The sequence below is a fragment of the Bicyclus anynana genome, chromosome 8, assembly GCF_947172395.1.
Source record: "Bicyclus anynana chromosome 8, ilBicAnyn1.1, whole genome shotgun sequence".
In the NCBI taxonomy this organism is placed as follows: Eukaryota; Metazoa; Arthropoda; class Insecta; order Lepidoptera; family Nymphalidae; genus Bicyclus; species Bicyclus anynana.
The window spans coordinates 8,724,484-8,748,731 of record NC_069090.1 but is presented as its reverse complement, the minus strand read 5'-3'; the positions used below and the strand labels follow the sequence as shown (position 1 = coordinate 8,748,731).

Below are 24,248 nucleotides of genomic sequence, written 5' to 3'. Positions count from 1 at the left end.
ACCAGAGGTTTTTTAATTTTTTATAACGCATGTAGTACGGCAATGTTGTTAGGCCATTGCAAAACAGTTAAGCCAACCATATCCATTATTGAAAAATGCAGTTCTTTAAATGTACTCAAAACAGAAGCCGACTATTTTTGAAATATACTTTTTATTGACGCATTTTTAACGCTTAAAATATATTTAAATGATAGTATATGTACGAAGAAATAATTAGCGAGTTTTACCACGAAACAATAATAATATTAAGTAATGTCAAGGCACGACAAAATGCTTGACCACGATACTTATCATAAAGTAAGTCTTTATTAGCACGAGAGTTTTTTTAACGAACGTTAAAAAAGCGTTTAAATATAGTATGAAGTTAAATAAAGGTCTATTTTCATCGCCCAAAATTGAAAATGCAACGCTGCTCGAAAAAAAGCGTCGCGTTTTAAAAACGCTGTCATGTGAACATATAATTGGGAATGCATTTGTTGTATTTGAACGCTTTTTTCACGTACGTTTAAAAAGCACTCGTGCGATTGAGGGCTAAGTGTATACTCGTAATAGAAGTGATGCGCTGGCTTAGATATTGTATTGATTCCGATATTGCATTGTTTATGTATTATGTAAAACATAATCTGACCAATCGCATACAGTTTCTAACGTACCCCCGGTTAGATCTGAACTGAAGCAGTCGCGACTTGAGTCCCCGACGCGGCAAAAATTTGGGACCTCCGTGAGTGCTAGTAAATATAATATATGGTTATATACACACGATGGTTAGTATATATATTTGTAATATATGTTATTATGTATATAGTATTAGATATATACCATGCAACCTTCATTTCCATTAGTTTAGTGTTAATGTTATATAAATTGTATACAATGAGAGTTATTAGCTAAAGCATAAAACTACAATAGACTTTCCCTACGTAAGAATAATTGACATTATATATACGATAGAAATATTATTGCTACAACTTCTTGAAACATTAAATAGGATTCACGATGTATACGTATAATGAATAATTTTGAAAATTATGTTCCAGATTCGACGTGTGTTTTATGGAGTTTTAGGATGTCCTGAATAAGAAACAAATATATACAGTTTCTATAGTGCTTATATGCTCTATATGCATAGTACCGTGGTGTTCATCTACACGAGCAGCAAGTCGCTGACGTATCGGCTACCGTCGAAATGCCGTCGACTGCCGTCGAAACGCCGTAGACTGCCACTGAAACGGCAACTGCAATAGCGGCAGTTGTCTTTGCCGTCGGCAACATGCTGCTCGTGTAAATAAACCCTTAGAGAGCTAGACACGAATTTAAGATTCATACTGTCGAATTGTAAAAACATTGCTAAAGAATAACGCAACAAATAGTCAAAATGAAACGTAAATAATATTTTATAGCATCTGTACGGTATTGCTAAATTGTTGTAATTTTGTTACACAAGTAAAATAATCATCTATATTAGACAAATCGTGTATATTAGAAAGTTTAGTAAACGCACAAACTTCGCGAGTTTCATTATTTTTCAAAAGAATCAATTTATTAGATTCGATGAAAATAGTTTTCATTACACAGCATCGTATTCACGGTAAACAACATTCAGCCATTCTCGAAAAGCTTAGGTTAAACATTTGTTATACATTTATTAATTATTTATGAAGATTTTCTTATAAAAAGAGAGCCTGCAACAGCCAGACATACCTCATTTTATGAAGGTTGAAAGTTGAAAGAAAATACTCAATCAATCAATCAATCTTTTATTTATAATGTTTAGCCTAAGTCTAGCATGCAAAATTATTAAAAAAAACGATTACTTAACAGGTACTAGTACTAGGTAGGTAAACACATTATAATATGAAAAATCATTGAACTCTTATAATAAAAGGACGCACAATCATGTAGAAAATTTCACTTAAAAACTGGCCAATTTTGCTTTGACAGTTTTAGAATTATTGGTACAGAATATTTAATTTTTTAAAATGCACACAACTGAAAAGTTGGAGGTGCATGCCCCGGGACGGGTTTGAACCCACACCCTCCGGAATCGGAGGCAGAGGTCATATCCACTGGGCTATCACAGCTCATGAAATGAGGTAGCTCATGAAATGAGGTAATTCTGGCTATTGCAGGCTTTCTTTCTATTTCTCATATTTAGCAGAAATAAATCTCGTTGAGCCAAATTTCGTGTTAGCTTTACGTTGATTAACATATTCGTTACACAGCAAAGCTTTGAATTAAATTCCTAATGAAACTTTATTACGAGTTCTATGTATGCAGACGCAAAATGCGTGGAAAGTTTCAGAATATATTATATTTCGAAACGGGTAATGACTTTCTAACTTTTTATATTACTCTCGGAAACGGATGTCTACAAGATTAGTTTCATACAATTTTTCTTTTTATATACTTTGCTGCAGATTTTATTTCGTCTAGCATATCTCTGATATGAAATTTAATATTAGTTTTAGACGGATTTTCAATTCTATAAAGCAGCTCTAAGGCTCCCTTCACATTGGTACTGCATCAAAGCGATACGTCATGACATGGTAACAAATATACTGAACTCCACCTCGATTTATTACAAGTAAGTTTGTGCGCTTGGTAATACTTCTATTTACTTGACTCGTCTGCTAGCATACCTGTTTTCATATTTACAACACTTGTAAGTAATAAACCAGCTGACCTATTTTCTTTTTTTTTATTTATTTTGGTATTTATTATCAACCTATTAATATAAACAACAAAACAATTGACAAAATGTCATCTACATACTATTTTACTAGCGGACGCCCGCGACTTCGTCCGCGTGAAATTTGGTTTTTCACAAATCCCTCGGGAACCATGGATTTTTCCGGGATAAAAAGCCTATGTGTTAATCCATGCTATAATATATCTCAGTACCAAATTTCAGCTAATTCGGTTTAGTAGTCGAGGCGTGAAAGACTAACAAACATTCATTTCATCAAAATCATCTGGATTCGCAAATCTCGGGAAACCATGGTTTTTTTTCGGGATAAAAATCGGGGTTGCCTATGTGTTAATCCAGAGTAAAATCTATTTCCATTCCAAATTTCAGCCAAATCGCTTTAGTAGTAGGCGGTAAAGAGAACAAACATCCAAACAAACATCCAAACATCCATACAAACTTTCGCGTTTATAATATTAGTAGGATAAAATACAAATGTCATCCAGTGCTTACTGGTGGATATCATATAGTATGTATATGACATATTGTCAATTGATTTGTTGTTTATTTTAATAGGTTGATAGTAAAGACCAAAATAGTGAATAGGTCAGCAGGATAGAGTTCAACATATGAGTACTATAATGTGTCGGGACGATTCGCTTCTGCGCCAATGTACTCGTAAAAAGAATCGTAAGGCTAGGTTTAGATAATAGAATGTTGACGCGCGTAACACATTAAACACAAAAAGTAGTTCGACACTAGTGTAGCTGTACTCGTTATGGTTACTAACGAAAACTTCGCAAAACTTTAAATAACGCTGTGTAAAAGACTACACTGTGCCATATTGGATCGCTTACTAACTTATCGGTCATGTAACTAGCCAAGGTTGCAATCTTAACTTTAAATTAAATTCTTACATTGATCCTTGAAATTTCCACTGGTTTAGACAATCAATATAGGATACCCTATACGTATCGTACGCTTGATATAATAAAACGAACTATTATATCTGTATTATGAGTTGATTGGTGGTTTTATATTTAATTTTAAGCATCGGGCACCCAATTGAATGCAATCTTAGCAAAGTTAGGGTTGCCAACATTTCTTCAGTGAAATATTATTTTTCAAAGTAATACAAAACTATAAAAAACCTATTAGGAAATCTACAAAACCTTTAAAAAAATAGCATAAGTATTTGTTGTTTATTTCTTGAAACTACATTTTTCTTGCTATTTTTGCCTTTTTTACAACTATTTCATGTATAGAAGTAATTATTACACAGAAAGAAAAAGTTTTAAGACAGATAGATGCTTTTAGATAATGCTTCGTATCGCTCAATGTAAACGTGCGTTATAAATTTTGTTAGACAGCGTTGTTTAAAGTAAAGGTTTTTTAAGCGAACTATAAATTACTACAACAGTTATAATGTTGTAAAGCATTGTCGGTTTTAAAAAATAGAGTACGGTTGGCAGCCCTACAATCAGTGTGCTCGATGCTTTACTACACACTGCAAACAGAACTTGAAAGAAAGAATATTAAAATACATGCAATCACTTACTCAGCATTAGTTTCAGGCGTGGGTAGATCACCAATAGTAGTCAGTGTTAACGTCGACCAGTACAGCGAGCCGAGGTACTTCCTGGTCAAAGTTGCGTAGTCACCCGGCCGGTGGGGATACGCCCAGTCACCCTGAATTAATATATTTATATAAAATTGTTCACCAGTCGTATATTCGCCGTTATCACGTGAGTTTTAGTCGTGTTTCATAGAAAATGAAAGACTTTTTTAATTATATAATGATTTATTTATTTTGCTATCATCCGCGAAAATTCGGCGAACCCATGCGACAACGTCACCCAGGTCCGACAAAATACTCTCTACGTACGTTTCACCCTGAAACCGGAGCATCCTCAGGAGATGTTGACTCTACAACGTGCAATTGCAAAGTAAACGTTGTAGAGTCAACATCTCCTGAGGATGCTCCGGTTTCGGGGTGAAACGTACGTAGAGAGTATTTTGTCGGACCTGGGTGACGTTGTCGCATGGGTTCGCCGAATTTTCGCGGATGATAGCAAAATAAATAAATCATTATATAATCATGATGAACTTCCGCAAAGTAACGCCTGCTTCTATCCAAGACTTTTTTAACTTATGCTTCAACTTTTTTTTAAATTTTTCTTACAATAATAAACTTTAAAAAAAAATAACCTTCATTCTGTTTAGCGGGTTTAAGTTTGGCTTGCGCTTGGCTACGAATGTAATCATGCCCGATGGTTAGTAATGATGACGTCTAAGATAAGATGTGGATGTACTTGCTTGTTAGATGCTCTTACCTTAAAGGTGTTCAAGACGCCAGAAGGGGCATGGTTTTAGATTTTTGACTTCTTAACGTATCTTAATAATTTCTAGATATTAGCAATAACTATGGAAACTAAAGCTCATCAATAGAGATAAACCCAATAACGTGTTTTAATAACACAGATCAAAAATCCGATCATTTCGATCTCGGCTATTTAAAAAAAAAAGTCTTTTTGTTTTTTTTTATATTATTTTACTAAAAAAAGAATCTACACTTCTAAACAATTATAGTCGCAGTCATTTTCTTAAACATTTTCACAAAGAGAAGTGTTTGAAACAAGTTTGTATAGATAGCCGCAGCGCAACGACTTTTGTTTTCGTACCCATTTCTTGTTTTATGACGTCTCGGTAACGCAGTTTGCTCTGCTGATTGTTACAATTAACGTTGGCTTGTTTTGTCAAAGTTAGGTTACACAGTACTAAATAAGACATAGTTAGATACGGCTGTCAGGTAGAGGCACTGAAAACACATGCCATTGTTATCAATTTTATTCAGCTTTTTGCACATTGTACGACAAAAGGTTTAAAATACGTCCTATAATATATAAGGAGGCAAACTTGACTATTGACCAATATAATAATGACGACCAATATCAGATAGCTAAATAAATAAGACCGTGACAACCCCGTAGACATGAACTCTGCCTCCGATTCCGGAGGGTGTGTGTTCGAATCCGGTCCGGAGCATGCACCTCCAACTTGTCAGTTGTGTGCATTTTAAGAAATTAAATATCACGTGTCTCAAACGGTGAAGGAAAAACATCGCGTGGAAACCTGCGTACCAGAGAATTTTCTTGATTCTCTGCGTGTGTGAAGTCTTCCAATCCACATAGGGCCAGCGTGGAGGACTATTGGCATAACCCCACTCATTCTGAGAAGAGAATCGAGCTCAGCAGTGAGTGAGAGAGTTAGTGTGCTTTCTAAAGCAGGGAGGTATAACATCGCCAACTATATTAAAATGAGGTACCTGAAATCCTTCGGCTTCGGACAGAAGAAAGTAAAAGCAGCCAAACCAGTGCGCCAATATCAGCAGGATATGGATGAGGTTGATGACGCGCCAGAAGTTCGGGTACACTGTCCGTGACTCCACTATATAGTAACAGCTCACTGCTCGGTAAACCTGGGATAATACGATGAAGATATTATCTTCTCCACTTCTCATCATCATCTCCTTACCCTTATCCCACTTAAGAGGGGTCGGAAAAATATGTCAATCTTTTCCATTCGACTCTATTACTCCTCAACTCATCATCCACTCCTTTTACACACATGTCCTCTTTCACACAATCCAACCTCTTCTTTGGCCTTCCTTTCCTCTTATGTCCTAACTATGACTTTCCTCTCTACGCATTACATGTCCATACCAAGCTAATCTTCTACTCCTCAATTTTTTTGTCACTGGCGCCACCTTCAGACTTATATACTCATTCCTTATTTTATCTATTCTTGTCACACCACACATCCATCTCAACATACGCATTTCGTTCACATGCATTCGTTTACTATCCGTCCCTTTCACCTTTCACATCTTCTCCACTTCTAATAACTTTCTATTTAGTTACCGCCGAAGTCTGTCAATAAATATAAATCAATCCTGACAAATATCCGATCATATTTTATGAAACATACTTTGTATACATTGCTGTAAGCGAGTCCATTAAGAATTTAACATTACAAAGTTTTTATTTAAATACTGTAAATTTTTAATCCAGTTCGTCATTAACGAAGTAGGTATCCACTTATACAAACCCAAGGAGTTTGCAAACTTCCAATACTTTGAAAACTCGATAGTAAACAAGTAAGAAAACTTGATGTTACCCCAAAGTTACCGTTTTTGTGTGTCAGTAGAATTTTACAACTCAATTTAGATTCAAAAACACAAAGTTCCACACGGATATTCTAAGTTTTAGACTTTTTTTAAAGCAAATTAAATCTTTTTGCTATAGATATAGAAAAACACTGTCTCGTAAAAAATGTGTCGTCTAATGGCAAGCGTCCACAGATCCGCATCGTATCGGACGCATTGCATTTAACGGACTTTAGTGATCTTTGTATAGAAAGTCATACAAGTGCGTCCACTACAGAGGGCCTAGTGGCAGTTTGATACTTTTACTGTCACGTAACGAAAACGAGAATTTCTAAGGAATTGAAACAGCGCCATCTAGTGGTACTACTGCACAACTGTTTCAATTCCATAAATATTTGCGTTTACGTCAACGTGACAGTAACAGTATGAAAATATTGAAAACTCCTACTAGGCACACTGTTCGTTTCATATAGGATTGTGCGGGTGACAGTTTGTTTCACTCTCGAAAGTTTAGTGCGATTCATGATAATAGTACGTATCATGAACGTCATACAGGCGACTGTCACCGTACTCATGCTATCTGAAAAACACTTTAATTCGCATCGTACGGATCGCATCGAACGGATTTTATATACCGTAAAATATATATAACGTAATTCGTATTTTTACGTTAATAAGAGTGTCAAGGGCAGGCATTAGTGTAAGAGCTAGAAACAATAGATGTAATTGAAACATAAAAGACGAATCTTAACTTATATCTTAATTGGATTTACCGCTAATTTGCATTATTATTTTAATTGTTTATTCAACTATATATCACCTTAATAATGACATTTACGTACGAAATGTATGAGGACAGTTTGTCAGTGACAAGGATGCGATTCCGTTAATGTAAGCACATTGACGAATTTATCGCTTAAACACGTCTTATTTAAATTTGAACTTTATGTCTATAGGATTCCAAAATTTAAATGTACTTTTTCGTCACTAACAATGAAGTTACTTAGTTAAGTTAAGGGGTAATGAAGGGCATTGGATGGGCAGTTCTAGTTTTGTACAATCGCATTCCTGATCGGCCCATGAGCTCATCCTGAAGTCATGCCTGAAAATCAGCGCTATAGTTTCTCAGCTGTAGCATAGCGCTCAGGCAGCGCCCCATTCAGCTGAATGTTTTCATATTAAACTAAGTATTGACTAACTTTAAATGTTTATAAATCCTTGAGTAATTTAAATATTTTTAATTAGTTTGAAAGCTCTGTAAGAAGATTGTGATTTCTCTTTTTTTTGGTTGAATAAAGGATTTTATTATTACTATTTTAACTATAATGTCAGCTAACGAAATAACAAGGAAGGAAGGATAATAAAAAGGAACATAATTTAAGTATATATCGGGGACTTTATGCTAGTGGAGTTCACATGTTAATAATTTTAGGAAGTATTAATATTCATTTTCAATTATAAGTCCTTTGCCCATTTACAACCTTTTCTTAATAAAGACTTATTTATTTATTTATACACCACAACATAAGAAAAACAAATAATAAGACAGAAAAAAGTATAGTAGGATCTAACGAGGATTTTGTAGATAGGTCATGTATTTACAGTCATGGATTATTGAGTTATGAATGCAAATATACACGTGTGAAAGCCGCCGCCTCAGTCTAATTCATCTGAATATTCATCATTTGCTTAAGATATTTGGAGCATTGAAACGGTGCTTAACTTAGCGCGCCTTACATGGCCGTGAAAATTAAATGTATTCATTAAAGTAAAAGTAGGAGTTTCACAAGTGAAACGAGAGCTTTGGTTTGACGGAAAACAAAATATATAGGTCTCATTAAAGTAATACAAATAAATGCAATTTTAAACTAAAATATACCACCTTAAAGAAAGTTGTCGTTTAAATAAAATGTGTTCACTCTAAAATAAAAAAAAATCGGTTCTCTGTAAAGTCTGACGATAGTTGAACGTGACGATGTCATAAGAAAATACTGATGGAATGGTTGCATTCTTCAAGAGAAAATGTTCGTTTTTCTAAAATACTAATTTAATAATCTTCATAGATCAGAATATACTTTATTTCTTGTAAAAAAAGTTGGCAACCCTAGAGCGAGGGAACGACGCATGACGTCATCTTTTTCGAGCGTGCTGTTGTTGGTTTCATCGAATTATAAGACTTATGGAGTTTACTCTTTCAGATCGACTGGCTAAATAGGTGTATGTTGCTCTCAATACTTACGCCTGAAAAGTGAAATGTGCGCAGATGAGTAGGAGGCAGTGCAAGATGAAAAGTGCGCAGAATTGAAAAAATATGAAAAGCCGATTCTTAAGGAGTAAACTCCAATAAACTCAAAAAATGCTGAAATTTCATTTTCACGTTGTGTTTATGATAATTATATACAAAAAGTGTAGTCTGAAATGGAAACTCCATTTTCTTTGGATAAAAATATAATTATATTGTTTACCCTGAAATTGGATCAGGTAATAAAAAGCATCACGTAATAATTTTATAAAGAAAGCTCAAACTTAACCATGAATTTTATACGTTATTTGTCTTAGTAAAACTTTGACATAAAGCAATCACGTAATATTTTATGATAACAATTTTTGACGTACCTTGAGAAATCTTGGAAAACGTATAATTGGGTTAGTTCCAATCTTCAGTTGTAGCAGATCTAACGGCGTTAAGGCTGCGATGTCCAACAGAAAAGGCCGCGATGCCAGATAATGCTTGGCTAGCTTCTTTGAATCGTAAACCTAGGAACATAAATCAATATGTAAATTGAACATATAGGCTAAATCTAGACATGATACACTACATTGATGCATATATTAAAGGAACAGGATTTAAGAATTGATTAAAAGCTGATACGGACAATAACTATATTATTTTTAATCTACCCCCATTCGTCCATCACTTTCTCTTAGTTCCTCCTTTCTTTTTGTCATATAACTAAAGATTTTACAAGGATTCCATTTATGCATCGATATAAATCGTTAGATGGGCCCCTTCATACTAAAGAATGCACAATTTTATGTCATTACCCAAAGACGTGCACGCACATCTTATCTTAGTACGTAACAAGCGCATGTTGTGAGTGGACGACGGACGTGGACTTGAAAAATTATTTACTGTTTTTTTTTATATTTTAATCCCTTAATTATGCCTTCGTGTTCATTTTGGAAGTGTAAAAACACAATCCACAACATGATTAAAGAGAAATGTGTTACGAGTGATGACGTACTCAATGTGCGAAACCAATGACAATTCCGCGACGCTTTGAGGCCCATCTAACGATCTACGATCGATGCATTTATGTAGATTTTAGTCTACCTCTGTACTAAATTTCATCAGATTCTTACAGCCGATGTGGACTTTGAATGACTAGATGACGCCTCGTGGTTTCACCCGCGTGTTTTTCGTTCCCGTAAGAAAACGGGAAAATTATATAGCTTATTGCCTTCCTCGATAAACACTGTAAAAATTTTACAAATCGGACCAGTAGCTCCTGACATTAGCGCGTTCTAGTAAACTAACAAACAAACAAACTTTTGAGCTTTATAATATTAGTGTAGATATTATTCAACCGCTTTTGTTTTATACTTGTGTAAACAGATGGTTATTTTAAGGTTGGTAATTGAATACGAATGTGGTAAAATGTAGGTTGAAAGTGCTTTTAGGTACAGAACAATACTTAAGAATTGAGTAGATAGTAAATTGTATCTTGTACTAATAAAACATTTGTTATAACTAGGTACTTTAATAGACGTCATATTTCATACCATAAGCCCTTGTTCTAAATATCCAGTCCGAAGTTGTACTACCAAGTCAAGGGCGAACACCACGTCTCCAATTCCATCGCACGTCAGCCAGAAGTAGTGGCACATTATCTGTAATAAAAAAATCATGTCTTACATGTAGGACTGTAGGTACTAGTATCAGTAAATATTTATGAAAAAACTCCTTTAGAGTTTCACCTTTTTTTTATTCTTTACAGGTAAACCCTTGACTACAATCACACCTTGCCGTGATGATTCAATCTTAAATGAAAACGGGCTAACTTGTTAGGAGGAGGATGAAAATCCACACCCCTTTCGGTTTCTACGGGACATCGTACCGGAACGCTGAATCGTTTGGCGGTAAGTCTTTGCCGGTAGGGTCAGTAGCCACAGCCGAAACCACCCACCAGCCAGACTTGGACCAATTAAGAAAACCTCAATCGGCCCAGCTGGAGAATCGAACCCAGGACCACTGTCTTGTAAATCCACCGCGCATACCACTGCGCCACCGAGGCTATCAATGTACTCGTATGCTCAGTTACTTCCTATTAGGCTTCTGGTGCACTGAGAGCCAATGCTTGTAAATTGAGCAGTCGAGACACTTAGCCAGCGTGCTGAGAATCTCATTGTCCGAGGACCGCAAACGATACTAGAAATTTGCGATCGAATGTTCGCAAAGAAATCGGGTAGGTACTCTGGCCATTGCGAACATGCCCGACGCGCTGCAGTACCGCGGCAACTTCATCAGAATACGATACGCATTATTGTATTGTACCCTGATGTTGTTGATTGCGCGTCTAGAGTACTTGGTCCAAAGTTGACATGAGTAGAAGCATAGACAGTATGCCCTAAATAATGTCACATTGACCTGTTCGGTGAACCCAACCACAACCACCTCCTTTTTTGAACTTTGAAAAATATAACTTTCAAGTGACTCAAGCTGGGAAGTTAAGTCAAGAACTCGAAGTCATAAATCTGCGTTGATTTACACGCAGTATGCTGAAAAAAAGTTCTGAAAGTTTCGCAAAGATTAAGTATCCAAAGAATTACCCCAAAAAGGACCTCTAAGAAGACCTAAATCTATATTTCTATGCTATCTAATCTATATTTGATTTTTTTTTGATTTTTTTTTAGTTAGAAACTCTAATCTTTGGTTGATGATGTAAAAATAACCTTTAATCCGTGAATATAGTATCGGAAATAATCGGAACAGGTTTTCATAGGAAATGAATACCTTTGATAATGTCCTGACCGTAAAACTGTCATCGATAAAAAATGGCTGGAAGGAAAAATGTAACGAACCCTTGTAAGATAAAAGAACCTTTTGTTAGCGGCCAAAAAGAGGTGGAGTTTCGCTATTTTTTATCTCTCCAAAGCAATGTTTTATCCACATATTTTTATGACTCACTGCTGTTATGTATGCTAACTTATAATAAAATAAATATTATATAAATTGGTTGGGACAAAAAGTTACAATCTTAGAAAACTGTATTAAGCTTATAGTTAGAATAACTTTTAATACTACTAAAAGTTAGTTATACAAACTAAGTAACTAATATATTTAAACAAACAGAATTCAGTTTTTCACAAATCCCGCGAGAACCACGGATTTTTCCGGAATAAAAAGTAGCCTATGTATTAATTCAGAGTAAATCTCTGATTTTCAATCCAAATTTCAGCCAAATCGCTTCAGTAGCCGCAGCACAAAGAAGGAACAAGCACCCACACTACCACACACAAACACACTTACACACAAACTTTCGCCTTTATAATATTAGTGTGATTAAAGTCAGATATATTATTATATAATGAAAGCCTGTGATTGACAGACTCGACGAATGTTGATTGACGAAATTCGTCCTACCAATGTTACCAAGGGTGAATGAAAAAGGACTCGTCATCACAGTTTCTGAGATTACGCAACAGTAGTAAGGTCAACACGACAATTCCATCTAATGATAACAAAACAGATTGCAGATAACTCAAGCAAGGCAATAACAAGAAAGAGCTTTAGCTTTTAGCTTAGCTTAGCTTAAGTTTTATTATCTCGACCTTTATTTGTTTAACTTTTACTCCTCTTATTTACAATTTTTAGTTTATTTTCAATGAAACCGTTAATTCCAAGTTTACAAGCATTAATAAATATTATCAATTACATATGTTAATAAGTTAGTAACAATTTTTGTGTCTATGTTAGTATTTGTAGTGTGTTTTTTAGTGTACGTTTCTAACTTTTTATGTGAAATTCAAACTAAACGCAGCCATAAAGTATCTTTTTTATTAAAAAATTCATCTAAACGTTAGATTCTAAAGTAAACTTCGACTTAATGTATTCATTCGACTAATGATAGTGGTGTCTAGAAGTAATAACATCTCAGTGAATAAAAGTATAATGAATACACTCCTGACCCCTGGAAAGTTACTCAATTGGATACACGAGCAAAGTGGTAAATTCAATTACTAAATACTGCGTAGCGCCGCTACAATTGTGTTTATGCTACGAAGGTCTACGGCTCTACGGCTCTACGCCACGTTTTTCGTAACCAACTAAATAAAGTGGATGTTTTATTTCCTTTCCCGGTCCATAAATGCTTAGTTTTTATATTATGCGGAATATATTATTTTTTCTACATTCATAACTAGCTTTTCTCTTCAACTATGTCCGTGAGAATTTTGATCCACCACCCCGACAAAGACGTACCGCCAAGCGATTTAGCGTTCCGGTACGATGTCATGTAGAAACCGAAAGGAGTGTGGATTTTCATCCTCCTCCTAACAAGTTAGCTCGCTTCCATCTTAGATTACATCATCACTTACCATCAGGTGAGATTGTAGTCAAGGGCTAATTTGTAAAGAATAAAAAAAAGAACTATACAGAGTGCTCGGGAGTATTTCCCATAACTCTATGGTTAAATTCTTTGGAGAAAATTATAATATAATTAAGGGCTAACTTGTAAAGAATAAAAAAAAGGCTGATGGTGACCAAATGAATAGTAAATTAAAAGTTATTTTATGTCTAAAATGAAAACGCAATTTCCGCTTGGCGCTAACATTTAATAACAGTTTCTTTGTTAATAAAACAATTTATTTTGTGCAATTATGACTCCGGGCGATAGTGGTTGTAATTTAAGTTGAATTGTAATATTCAACGGTTCATTTGAGGCTGGAGAATACAGAACAATTGTTCGTGAAATATGAACTTTGCCTCATTATTTTTACTTGTGATGCAGAGTAGAAGGTGAGGTAAAATAAAGGTAGATTAATAAACGAGTTTCGAATGTTTTACATTGTTAACAGCATTTAAAAAAAATATGTAATAAGAAGCAAAAGAGTTTATTTTTAACAAGATACACTCGCATATGATAACGATCTCACCTGACAGTATGTGTAAAATGAAAGTGTTATTTCTTAGAAGACATATGCTTACTCTTAAGATACTTGTACACATGCTCTAAAATAGCATGCTAAAAACGTGCTATCAAGTATGCTCCATACGAGCATGCTTATCATCAGTTTACATTTGCAAGCAATAAGCATGCTATTTTTAAGTATACTCCTGAATAAGCATGCTCAAAGCTAACATTCCAGTTACACCTGGTAATTTGTATCTATCGCACTCTGTCTAAACTATCGTGTTAGCCAGGGAGAGATGAAGGTGAAGAGAATACAGAATAGCAATGCTGATCTACTAGCATACTCAATAAGCAAACCTGTTCAGACGCGCTAAAAGCACGCCATTCTACTCGCGCAGCAAATAGCATGCTCATAAATAGCACGACTATTGATTCTTGAGCAAGCTCGAAATAAGCATGCTCATTATTTGCAATGTTGCGATACACATGCTAATAAGTAGCAACTGCTCAAAAGTAGCATGCTTTCGTGCTTGAAATGAGTAACAGTAGCTTTAAAAATGCCAAGGTTATAAGAGTTAGTATACACAGATTTCTGGAAAGATATATTTCTTAAGACATTGTATATATTCGTCACTGTTAATTGGTTGTTGCAGTAAAGACACATGCAAACATAATAGTACTAGCAGACGCCCCGCGGTTATCAACCGCGCAGTTTCCATTCCCGTATTTTAAGGGGATTTAAAAAATATAGCCTATGATACTCACAAATAACGTGGTTTTCTGTTGGTAATACAATTTTCAAAATCGGTAGATCCAGAGATTATCCCCTATAAACTCACAGCTTCACAACCTTTACGTATATATAGTTTATACTCTAATATTATAAAGAGGATACATATTATGTATTTCTGTATGTAACGAATTTATTCAAAAAAACACTTCTTTCACTATTAGATTTGACGAACACCGTGGCACAGTGGTATGCGCGGTGGATTTACAAGACCGAGAGCCTGGGTACGATCCCCGGCTGGGCCGATCGAGTTTTCTTAATTGGACTTCGTGTAGAAACCGAAAGGGGTGTGGATTCTTATCCTACTCCTGACAAGTTAGCCCGCTTCCATCTTAGATTACATCATCACTTACCATCAGGTGAGATTGTAGTCAAGGGCTAACTTGTAAAGAATAAAAAAAATTAGAATCCTGCAATATCCTTGATAATTATAAGCTATTTTTTCACCGTATTCTCAGGAACGGGAACTACGCAAATGAAACCGCGAGGCGTCTGCTAGTTTACAATATTAGTTTAGATAAATAAACAATGTCCAAGTTAGGCTAGCATTACATGTTATTCTCTCACAAACAAAGTAAATAAACAACAATTTCAAACCCACGTTGTCATAGCGCACAGTAAACAGACGAGCCCCAATCTAATCATCCAATAATTGTGTACCATTTGTTTCTCGGTGGGACACTCAAGCTTTTGCTTTCGTTTTATTTACTTAGATGATTGTCTCGGGGAAATAATTTCACTGAAGGCAGACTTCAGACTGTCTACTCTAGCAACGAGCTCATTTACATACATATTTATATAACTACCTTGAGGACTATAATATACATGAATAGACCCTAATACATTTTCTTGACGGTAACGATAACAGTGTAAAGTAAAATAAACAATTTTTTGGGCGACTTGGTTTTTTGTAAGAATATGTGGTTTTTTATAGAAAATTATAAGAAAATATCACTTGTTATTGGAAGCGTCATGACGTTATGCAACGCAATCTCATTCTAAAGCGTAGACAGAAAAAGTAATAGATCAACAGATACATTTTCTTACCGTTAATGGTGTAGAGTTAAATAAACAATTTTTTGGCGACTGCCCAGTGTGAATTTTTTAGAAGAATGTGAATGTTGTTTTTTTATAGATAATTATGAGAAAATACCACTGTATTGTAATTTGAATAGTCATGAAGTCGAGCTACGTCATATCGTACTAAAGCGTTGACAGAGAAAGTAATTGAAGAATAGAGAGCACTCGTCAAAGAAAACAATATTTTATGTGTGGACTCTAGAAAGAAAAGAGATAAGGCGATTCGATATTCGACATCATGGCACGTGCTATTTTTTCATACACAACGGAAAGTCAAACAAGTTTGTCTATGATTAATAGAATTTATACGTTTTGTTAAAAAAATATAATACACAACAGAGTCATTATTTATGTGCGTCTTCGGAACTTTTGAATAAAATCGGCACGCTAGTTAGTTGTCCAATTTTTTCTCCGTCTACGTATTAAAGAATCTATTATGACATCTGAGTGAACGCCATTACAGTATTTTATGTATATCAGGTTTCGTAATGTGGCAAAATCTTACACAACAACTTTTGATTCCTTTTTTTGTTTAAAGAGACTTAGCTTTTAGCTTATTCCTTTCAATACGTCTACCCCGTCGTTTACCTTGTATTGTATATAAGTAAAAAATATTAAAATATAGATTTTGAGATATGACCACGAAATATTCATAAATACAATGATTGAAGATAGACATACAGATTGATAGAAAGTGTCTACTCGGTTATCTAAATCACATTGCCCAGGCAAACGGGATGCTGTCATCTCAAAACTATCATAGAGCCATCACCTGTGTGGTTTCGCAATCTGCGGTTATCGCGTAATCTAGTCGCATGAAGTTCAACTTATATTGAATACGGTATTACTATCAAGGCATATGGTATCCGTAGCATAATTTAAATAGCACTTATATCGTAGACAGATAAGTAAATAGACAAAATAGATATTGCGTTCTCCTAAAACAGAGAATAAATTAGGTGCGTACTCTGTAAAAAAAGAAACAACGCGATTCGTTATTCAGTGTCATGATTCGTGCATTTTTTCAACTCGTGCAAGTTCGACAGTTGTCAATTAGTGATAGATTTAAGCTTTTATTAATTATAGCAGCGGACTCCTGCGATTTCGTTAGCTTAACTAACAGTTTTTCAGAAATCTCGCGGGTTTTTTTCCAGGGATATAAAGTAACCGATATTTTGCTTAACAACCTCCTCTATCTATCTATATGTTACTTGGTCTAGCAGTTTCATACGGGAACCTTAACCTCAACCTTTGGAACGGCTAGACCGAGTAAAATTTTAAACAGACGAAAATTTTAAAATAGCTCGATTGGGTTCAAGAATTATGTAAATAACTATAAGCCTGTGATTTCAAAACTCAGTTGCTTTAATATTATTTAAAATTTTATTCACGTAAATATACCAACTTATGAGCACAATAGAGCGTTACATTGTTGAGAATTATTAAATCTTAAAAAGCTTAAAAAATTTTGGTTAAAAAGGTTTAGAGAAATGAATTGTGATTTCTGATGAATATCTTTTATATCTTACAATGGCACATTAAATTCTCTATTTTTCTCTGTCTATAACTTATATAGAACTCTTCTTGCATACATTTTAAGGTGGCTAATGTTTAAATTTGAATTTTTAGGAGTCTGTAGTTGTAAGTTAGGTAGTTATAACATTAAAATTTTAATAAAAACAACAGCAGCGACTAGATTCATATATTCTTATGTAATTACGTTATCTTTGCATAAAATAATCACGTTCTTTGAGGATAAGATGGGATACCGTATTTACGAATATATGAATACAAGAAATATGAGTATACCCAATTAGTTAATTACTGTGATGTAAACATTAATACTACACTTGTATTATAGACATAAAGATTACTCACTCTCACTTATATGGCGGTGCCAAGAACAAGCATTAACTAAAGCAGATTAAATCATAAACGTTTAGGATTAAAAGACAGTTCTTTCCTGTGGTTCTTTCAGAAATGGCTTTAATTAATACGTCATTGGCTTGGCACCGCTTTCAAAGTGATAAGAAGGTAGCACATACGATGTGTTCGATTTTTAGTTTATTTTTGTGTTTTTGAAGTCAGTTCAATTTTTGTGTTAAAAATATTTTATTATTGAAACAAAGAAAAAAAATTATGCCCTAAAATTTACACCATAAAAGGGTGGTTTAATTTCGGTAACTACATCTTGTATGTTTAATAACCATACAGTGCTGCTTCAGATGTTTTGTAGTACACTGCTTCCTGAGTAATGAACTTTTTATTATGCTATAACAACCAGATCCTTCGGCCGTTAGTTGCAGCGATCTTGGTAGAAAAATGCTGCTTTTTCCTCAGAGTTCATTGACATGAGCGATGACTATACCTAAGCAGTATTATTAAAATTTTATTATTATTTTATTTTATATTATTTACCTAAGCATACATTCCTCATAATCTTTCAGGCATTTTATTATAAACAGTTATATTAGTATTAAGAGAGGAATCCAAGTAGAATAGAGTTGAAAAACTACACTGCTCCAATGAGAGTTGTCGGGCTTAGTGAGGTTGTTTTTTTTTTCAGAATAAACAGTATATAAGTTGCTCAATAATCTATTCAAACTTTCAGTGAAAGCTCTATTAAAATCGGTTTAGCCGTTACAAAGATATCAGCCCGGACAAACATACAATTTAATTTAAAGTTATTTTGGTATCACAGAAAGACGCTTCAATTAATTAAATGTATTGATTGGCCATAATTCGACAATTTATTGGGTCGTAGCCCGACCCAAGACTGAATTCAGGACCTCACAATCCGAAGTCGCTCTCAACTCGAAGAACAACGAGGAGTATTCTAGAAATGTAAATGCTTAAAAATATAGAACACAACAGCTGGCCAATTTCATATTTTGGATTTTATAAACTTTATTAACTTTTTAAAATATACAACAAATCAATTGACTACATGTCATCCACATAATACGATACTAAATACAAATGTCATCCGGTGCTTACTGGTGGATAGCATATAGTATATAGATGACATTTTGTCCATTGATTTGTTGTTTATTTTAATAGGTAGATAATAAAGACCAAAATAGTGAATAGGCCAGCGAACTATGTAATACGTGTCGTGTCGTGAACTTACAGATGGTACGCACGAAGAAGAAAAATGAAAGTAAAAAGTAATAGGCAATATAATTAATGTCCAGTAAGAAGGGGAGAAGAGCCTTCTTTTAATGAGATTGTGGGTCCTGGGAACAACCAAGTGTTGAGTCTTAGAAATCTCTTTTAGCGAGTGGAACATTTCTAGACATTTATATTTTCTTTGTAGAAGGTATTAAGGTATTAGTCATAACTCGACCAGGGAGACTGAAAATAAATCTGATATAAGTATGTATTTTGTGTCAATTGAAAATAATATTATTTCTATTTTTCCGTAGCTATTGAAGTTTAATCTCTATTAAATTATTATTTATATACCAGAAGACGCCCATGATTCTGTCAGCTCTAAATTTCCAAATCTTTTTTCTGATAATATTTTTTCCAAATCCTTATAAGATAAAGCTCTAATCTTTCTCAATCTACATTTGTAAATCGAATCAAAATCCTTTGAGAGTTTCTAGACACTTGCGTGATCAATTTACACAGAAAAGAATTAAACAACAAAAAGAATTTCTATCGCAATTCAACGCGGGAATGCTGCCTGCGTGATGGGCACCCTACCAAGGGCGGCAAATTTTGATAAATATTTTTAGGTATTAGTTTTAATTTTAATTTATTTTAATTTTGTAGTTGTAGTTGTATTGATATTTCCTTATATTTTATTTTTATAATAAGTTTAGCCTATTTATGTACCTACTTGATTAATAATTAGTTAATTTTTCTTGTTGCATTAAACAACATCAAATCAAAATATTGGATTATTCTGTTCTGCCGCTCTTTGTTTAATAATAATAACTTTTGTTTAATTTTTGGCAGTTTTATTTGAAGCAGATATTCGTTTTCACTCTGTTACACTTAAATAATATCAGTTAATAAGCACAACGAAATTAATTAACACTGAAAAGTAGGTTATATTATTGTATTTGCATTTAAATTGTGGTATAGTTTATGCTGGTTTTGTATTTGTCATGTGCAATGTAATTAGTTTACATTTGTAGACAAAGAAAGTTTGTTTCTGTGGTGTGCTTACTGGTGCTTTATAAAAAAAAAATCTTTATAATTCAGCATTTTACAAATACTGATTCTATTTCTATTTAGTTTTTAAAATGGCCAGTAGCCCCCATTCGCACGAGAGTTTTTTTTAACGGACGTTAATAAAGTGTTCAAATATAGTATGAAGTTAAATTATATATTGGTCTTTATAGGTTTATTATAGGTCTACTTCCAACGCCCAAAATTAAAAATGCACACACAGTTAGAAGAAAAGCGTCACGTTTTTAAAACGTTGTCGTGTGAACATACACTTGGGAATGCATTAGTTCTTTTTGATTACAATCTCACCTGATGGTAAGTGATGGTGCAATCTAAAATGGAAGCGGGCTAACTTGTTAGGAGGAGGATGAAAATCCACACCCCTTTCGGTTTCTACACGACATCGTACCGGAACGCTAAATCACTTGGCGGTACGTCTTTGTCGGTAGGGTGGTAACTAGCCACGGCCAAAGCTTCCTACCAGCTAGACCTGGACCAATTAAGAAAACGTCAATCGGCCTAGCTGGGGATCGAACCCAGGACCTCCGTCTTGTAAATCCACCGCGCAAACCACTGCGCCACGGAGGCCGTCAAAGCTATTGAGGCTATTGAGGCTTGTAATTGTTTTATACTTCAAAGTTTAATTTGACCGGAGTAAAGTAAAATATTACCTGTAATTCAGGGAAGCTTTGTCTCACGATGAGGGTCCACAAGTTGTACAGCACGCAGATAGTGATCAGCCACAGCCAGTAGAAGTAGAAGTTCTCATCAGGGTTCACTACAGTACGAGGCACGCGCACTTTCCGCCGCCTCTTGCGGTTGTTCAGCCTTTGCTCCCCAGTCGCTCCTTCTGATCCAGTATCTTCTACCTAAATAGTGATTTTTAAGTAAATTTATTTTGTTATACACGTATATGTAAGTATAAATCTAATTTTAAAATAAAATTATAATTAAACAATCCACTCCTCCTTCAATTCACAGTACTATTAGGACGAGATTTGATGTTCTCGCAATCTTAATCGTTTAGGAGTATCGAAATAATGAGACAAGTAAATTAGATCCAATATATCTCGTTTTATGCCACTGATTATTATATCCTACTAAAGTTCCGTTGGATATAAAATAGAAACGGTAGACATGTGGACGAATATTAGCTTCAAATCGAGGTAAATTAAGGCAATTTTACTTTGACCTTACATCGCGATACTTGAAATGAATTACAATCATGAATAAACAGATCTCGTACAAATTTATCGTTCGTTTTGAGGCGAGTGAAAAAGTCGCTTTATAATCTTAATTTTTACGTCCTTATTCAAAAAAATAGTTATGATGGAATTTTAATGGCACCTCTGTAACAATACGTCACTGTCACGTAAAGTTCGACTACTTTATTATGAGATAGCTATGCTATCTATGCCCGCGACTTGAAGTGAAATTAATCACAAATCCCCCATAAGCTTAAGATTTTCCAAGATGAATACTCCTATGTGCTAATCCAGTGTATAATCTGTCCCCATTCCAAATTCCAGCCAAATCGATTCGCCAGAAAAGGATTTTTTTTTAAATTTCCAAATCTTGGCCAATTGAAAAGAAACGGTTATTACGCAACAGATATAAAACAACCTATTTTATTTTGGTAAAGTAATAATAACATAAGGTATATAGTTCTATGACTTAAGTTCTTACAGTTTCCTGAGTTTCCGGGATTTGTCTCGTCGAGAACCGCTTTAGAAAGGAATCTTCTCTCTTCAATGGCGGTTTCTTCTGGATCGCGGAACTCAACTGCACCGTCGTCCGTAGCTTCATCCATCTTTGGTTCGACTTTGTTCTGAATAAGTTCACCGAAACAAAATTAATCAATACGTAACTCACGTTTCAGAGAGTCTAAACTTTTTTAATGTCATCCTAACTTGGTTACCTTATAAATCAGTTCGAGAACTTTAGTCATTGTTTAGAAAAGGGTTCGTACTAAAAGTTACAATATAAATTAAGGATAAACTTTATGAAGAAGCAATAAATAAAAACCTTTATTCATCAATGTCTATAATCACAGCACTGTGAATGTATTAGATGAATAAAGTTTGTTATTCAAAAATTCATATCCGTTTGGTTGATGTATTGCACGCCCAAAACTCAATCCATTTTCGAGATTTTCTCTACTCGATAAAAGTATTACTCAAAATGATATTAGACAGCATATCTGGCATGGCTCGCTTGCGAGACAGCAGAGGTATTATTTTCTCTCCAAAACCAAGGATTAATGTTTTGAGCTTGCGCTACCGAACGGTTGGAGTTGGAAAGTTTTAAAAGTATTAACTTTATCTAGTGTCGCGTAACTTTTGTAAATTAAGTGTTGTTTTGTTATTTTTACGTGCACAAATAATAAACAAATAAATCTACCTTTATTAACATGCGGCATTGCATAAAAACAAAATTTCAGTCCACGCAGAAAAGTATTAGTCTGTACAGTGAAATTATTGAGCTCCTAACGAGATATCTAAAACTAAATACTAATTCGAATCTAAAATTTGGATGTCTAGTAGACTTGAAATCTATTGAAATATATTAAACGATCAGGATGCATGAAATCAAAACAAACACCAAATTGACTTAGGTAATATCCCAAGAGACAGCGTGAGTAGAGAAAGTAGAATTGTTCATAGTAAAACTAGTATAGACACAATAAGAACACAATAACCAGTCATAAAGTACCATTCTTGAAATCCTAAACACAGAGAAATAGCACATTAGTTGGAAATGATAAACAAACACTCAATAAATACAGTACAATCGACAACGATTCGGCGTTACCGTTGTCTTGTCATCGAACCTCTTAATTTTCCTGAGTGCCTGGTAGTATGCCATGACAGCTTGGACGTGTCTCCATTTATGGCCTCGTTTGTCTGAGTCAGATGCCGGTCTCTCTGTGTCCTGAGACTTGTGAGAGCTTGACGAGCTCGATGCAATGATCGGTCGCCTATAAAGGGATGTTTGTGTTACACGAGGCAGTGTTGTGGTGTCGTGAGCAGTGGTTGCTTGCTGTAGTTGTCGTGAGCTTCGCACCGCGCAATGTCGAGACAATGTTTCCATTTGCGAATCACATTTCTTATAGTAGGGGAGACCGGGATGCTTAATTTTCAGTTACTAAACCGTCATGGGTACCGATTAGATTTGGTGGACTAGAATAAAAAGAATAAAATTAAATATAAAATATTGTATAAAATATTGGTGGACTAGAATGAATAAAAAATCTTTTTTCTATTTTGGTTTGTATGTTTTAAACTTTGAAACCCATCCATTCCATCAAGTAACACACACAGCGTTAGATCTTGGAAACATACACGTCTTTTAGGTATTCTATATACTACCTTATCTGACGTTAGTTGGTTGAGTATTTCTAAGGTTAGTTTTTTTGGTTGCCCTAAACGTACCTACCTATATTATGGACCCAAACTTGGTGGAGGTACTCAACAACGTGCAATACTCCCTAATGTTTATCCTGATCGAAACACCTCTTCGGCTCCCCTACTATAACATCAAATCAGATTACGTGAAAAGTTTCAGTCTGATTGTATCATTTGAATTGGACCATCTTAATTCAGTGCGAGAACGTGACATGAAATTCAACTCGACAAAATGGGTGCGAAACTCAACCTTTCAACTTATTTTCAATTGGACGTCACGGAAATAAAAATAAACATGCAGAATATACACAGCTTTAAGGATACAGACCGATATTAGCAACAATCGGTGGCATGTCAATTATCCGAATTGAAACGCCGACGACCGTCGGCTTCGGTATTCGGCCATCTAATAACCCTCGGGACTATAACATGTCTATCGTACGTGATGCGCTGTAGCATAGTGTTGTAGACATGAGCTGTGCAAGTCGTGTACTAAAGTAAACTATGCATTACGTACATTGACTCTTGTGAGCACCAATTACGTAACTTGTAGAGTAACATTTGGTACAGTTTTCAAAGAACAGTAACCATGAACCAAGAATCTGTGATGATCTGCGTCATTTTATAAGAGCTGAAGGTTCGTCAGCTCAAGCTTCTAGCATACTATTATTACTTACTATGTAAGTAGTACCCTGTCAAGTTTGGGCCCCGGTGGCTTTGGAAGGCAAACCGTTTTGAAGGTTCAGATTCTCGACGGTACAAGTATATAACGTAACTTTCTTGAATTTTCATTAGCTTATGAACTGATTAG

The 24,248-nt window shown here is 34.7% G+C and overlaps 1 protein-coding gene across 3 annotated transcripts in view; it reads right to left on the bottom strand.

Annotated features, from left to right (window-relative positions):
• The window catches only part of LOC112052652 (uncharacterized), a 167,084-nt gene that overhangs the window by 31,023 nt on the left and 111,813 nt on the right, over positions 1–24,248 (bottom strand). For all 3 annotated transcript variants that reach the window (XM_052883139.1, XM_052883140.1, XM_052883141.1), the window contains exons 3-9: positions 21,720–21,861; positions 20,705–20,902; positions 10,635–10,742; positions 9,468–9,608; positions 6,012–6,164; positions 4,245–4,375; positions 654–728 (exon numbers count right to left, since the gene is read on the bottom strand). In XM_052883139.1, the coding sequence (XP_052739099.1) occupies positions 654–728; positions 4,245–4,375; positions 6,012–6,164; positions 9,468–9,608; positions 10,635–10,742; positions 20,705–20,902; positions 21,720–21,861 (948 nt within the window). The remainder of the gene's footprint in view (positions 1–653; positions 729–4,244; positions 4,376–6,011; positions 6,165–9,467; positions 9,609–10,634; positions 10,743–20,704; positions 20,903–21,719; positions 21,862–24,248) is intronic.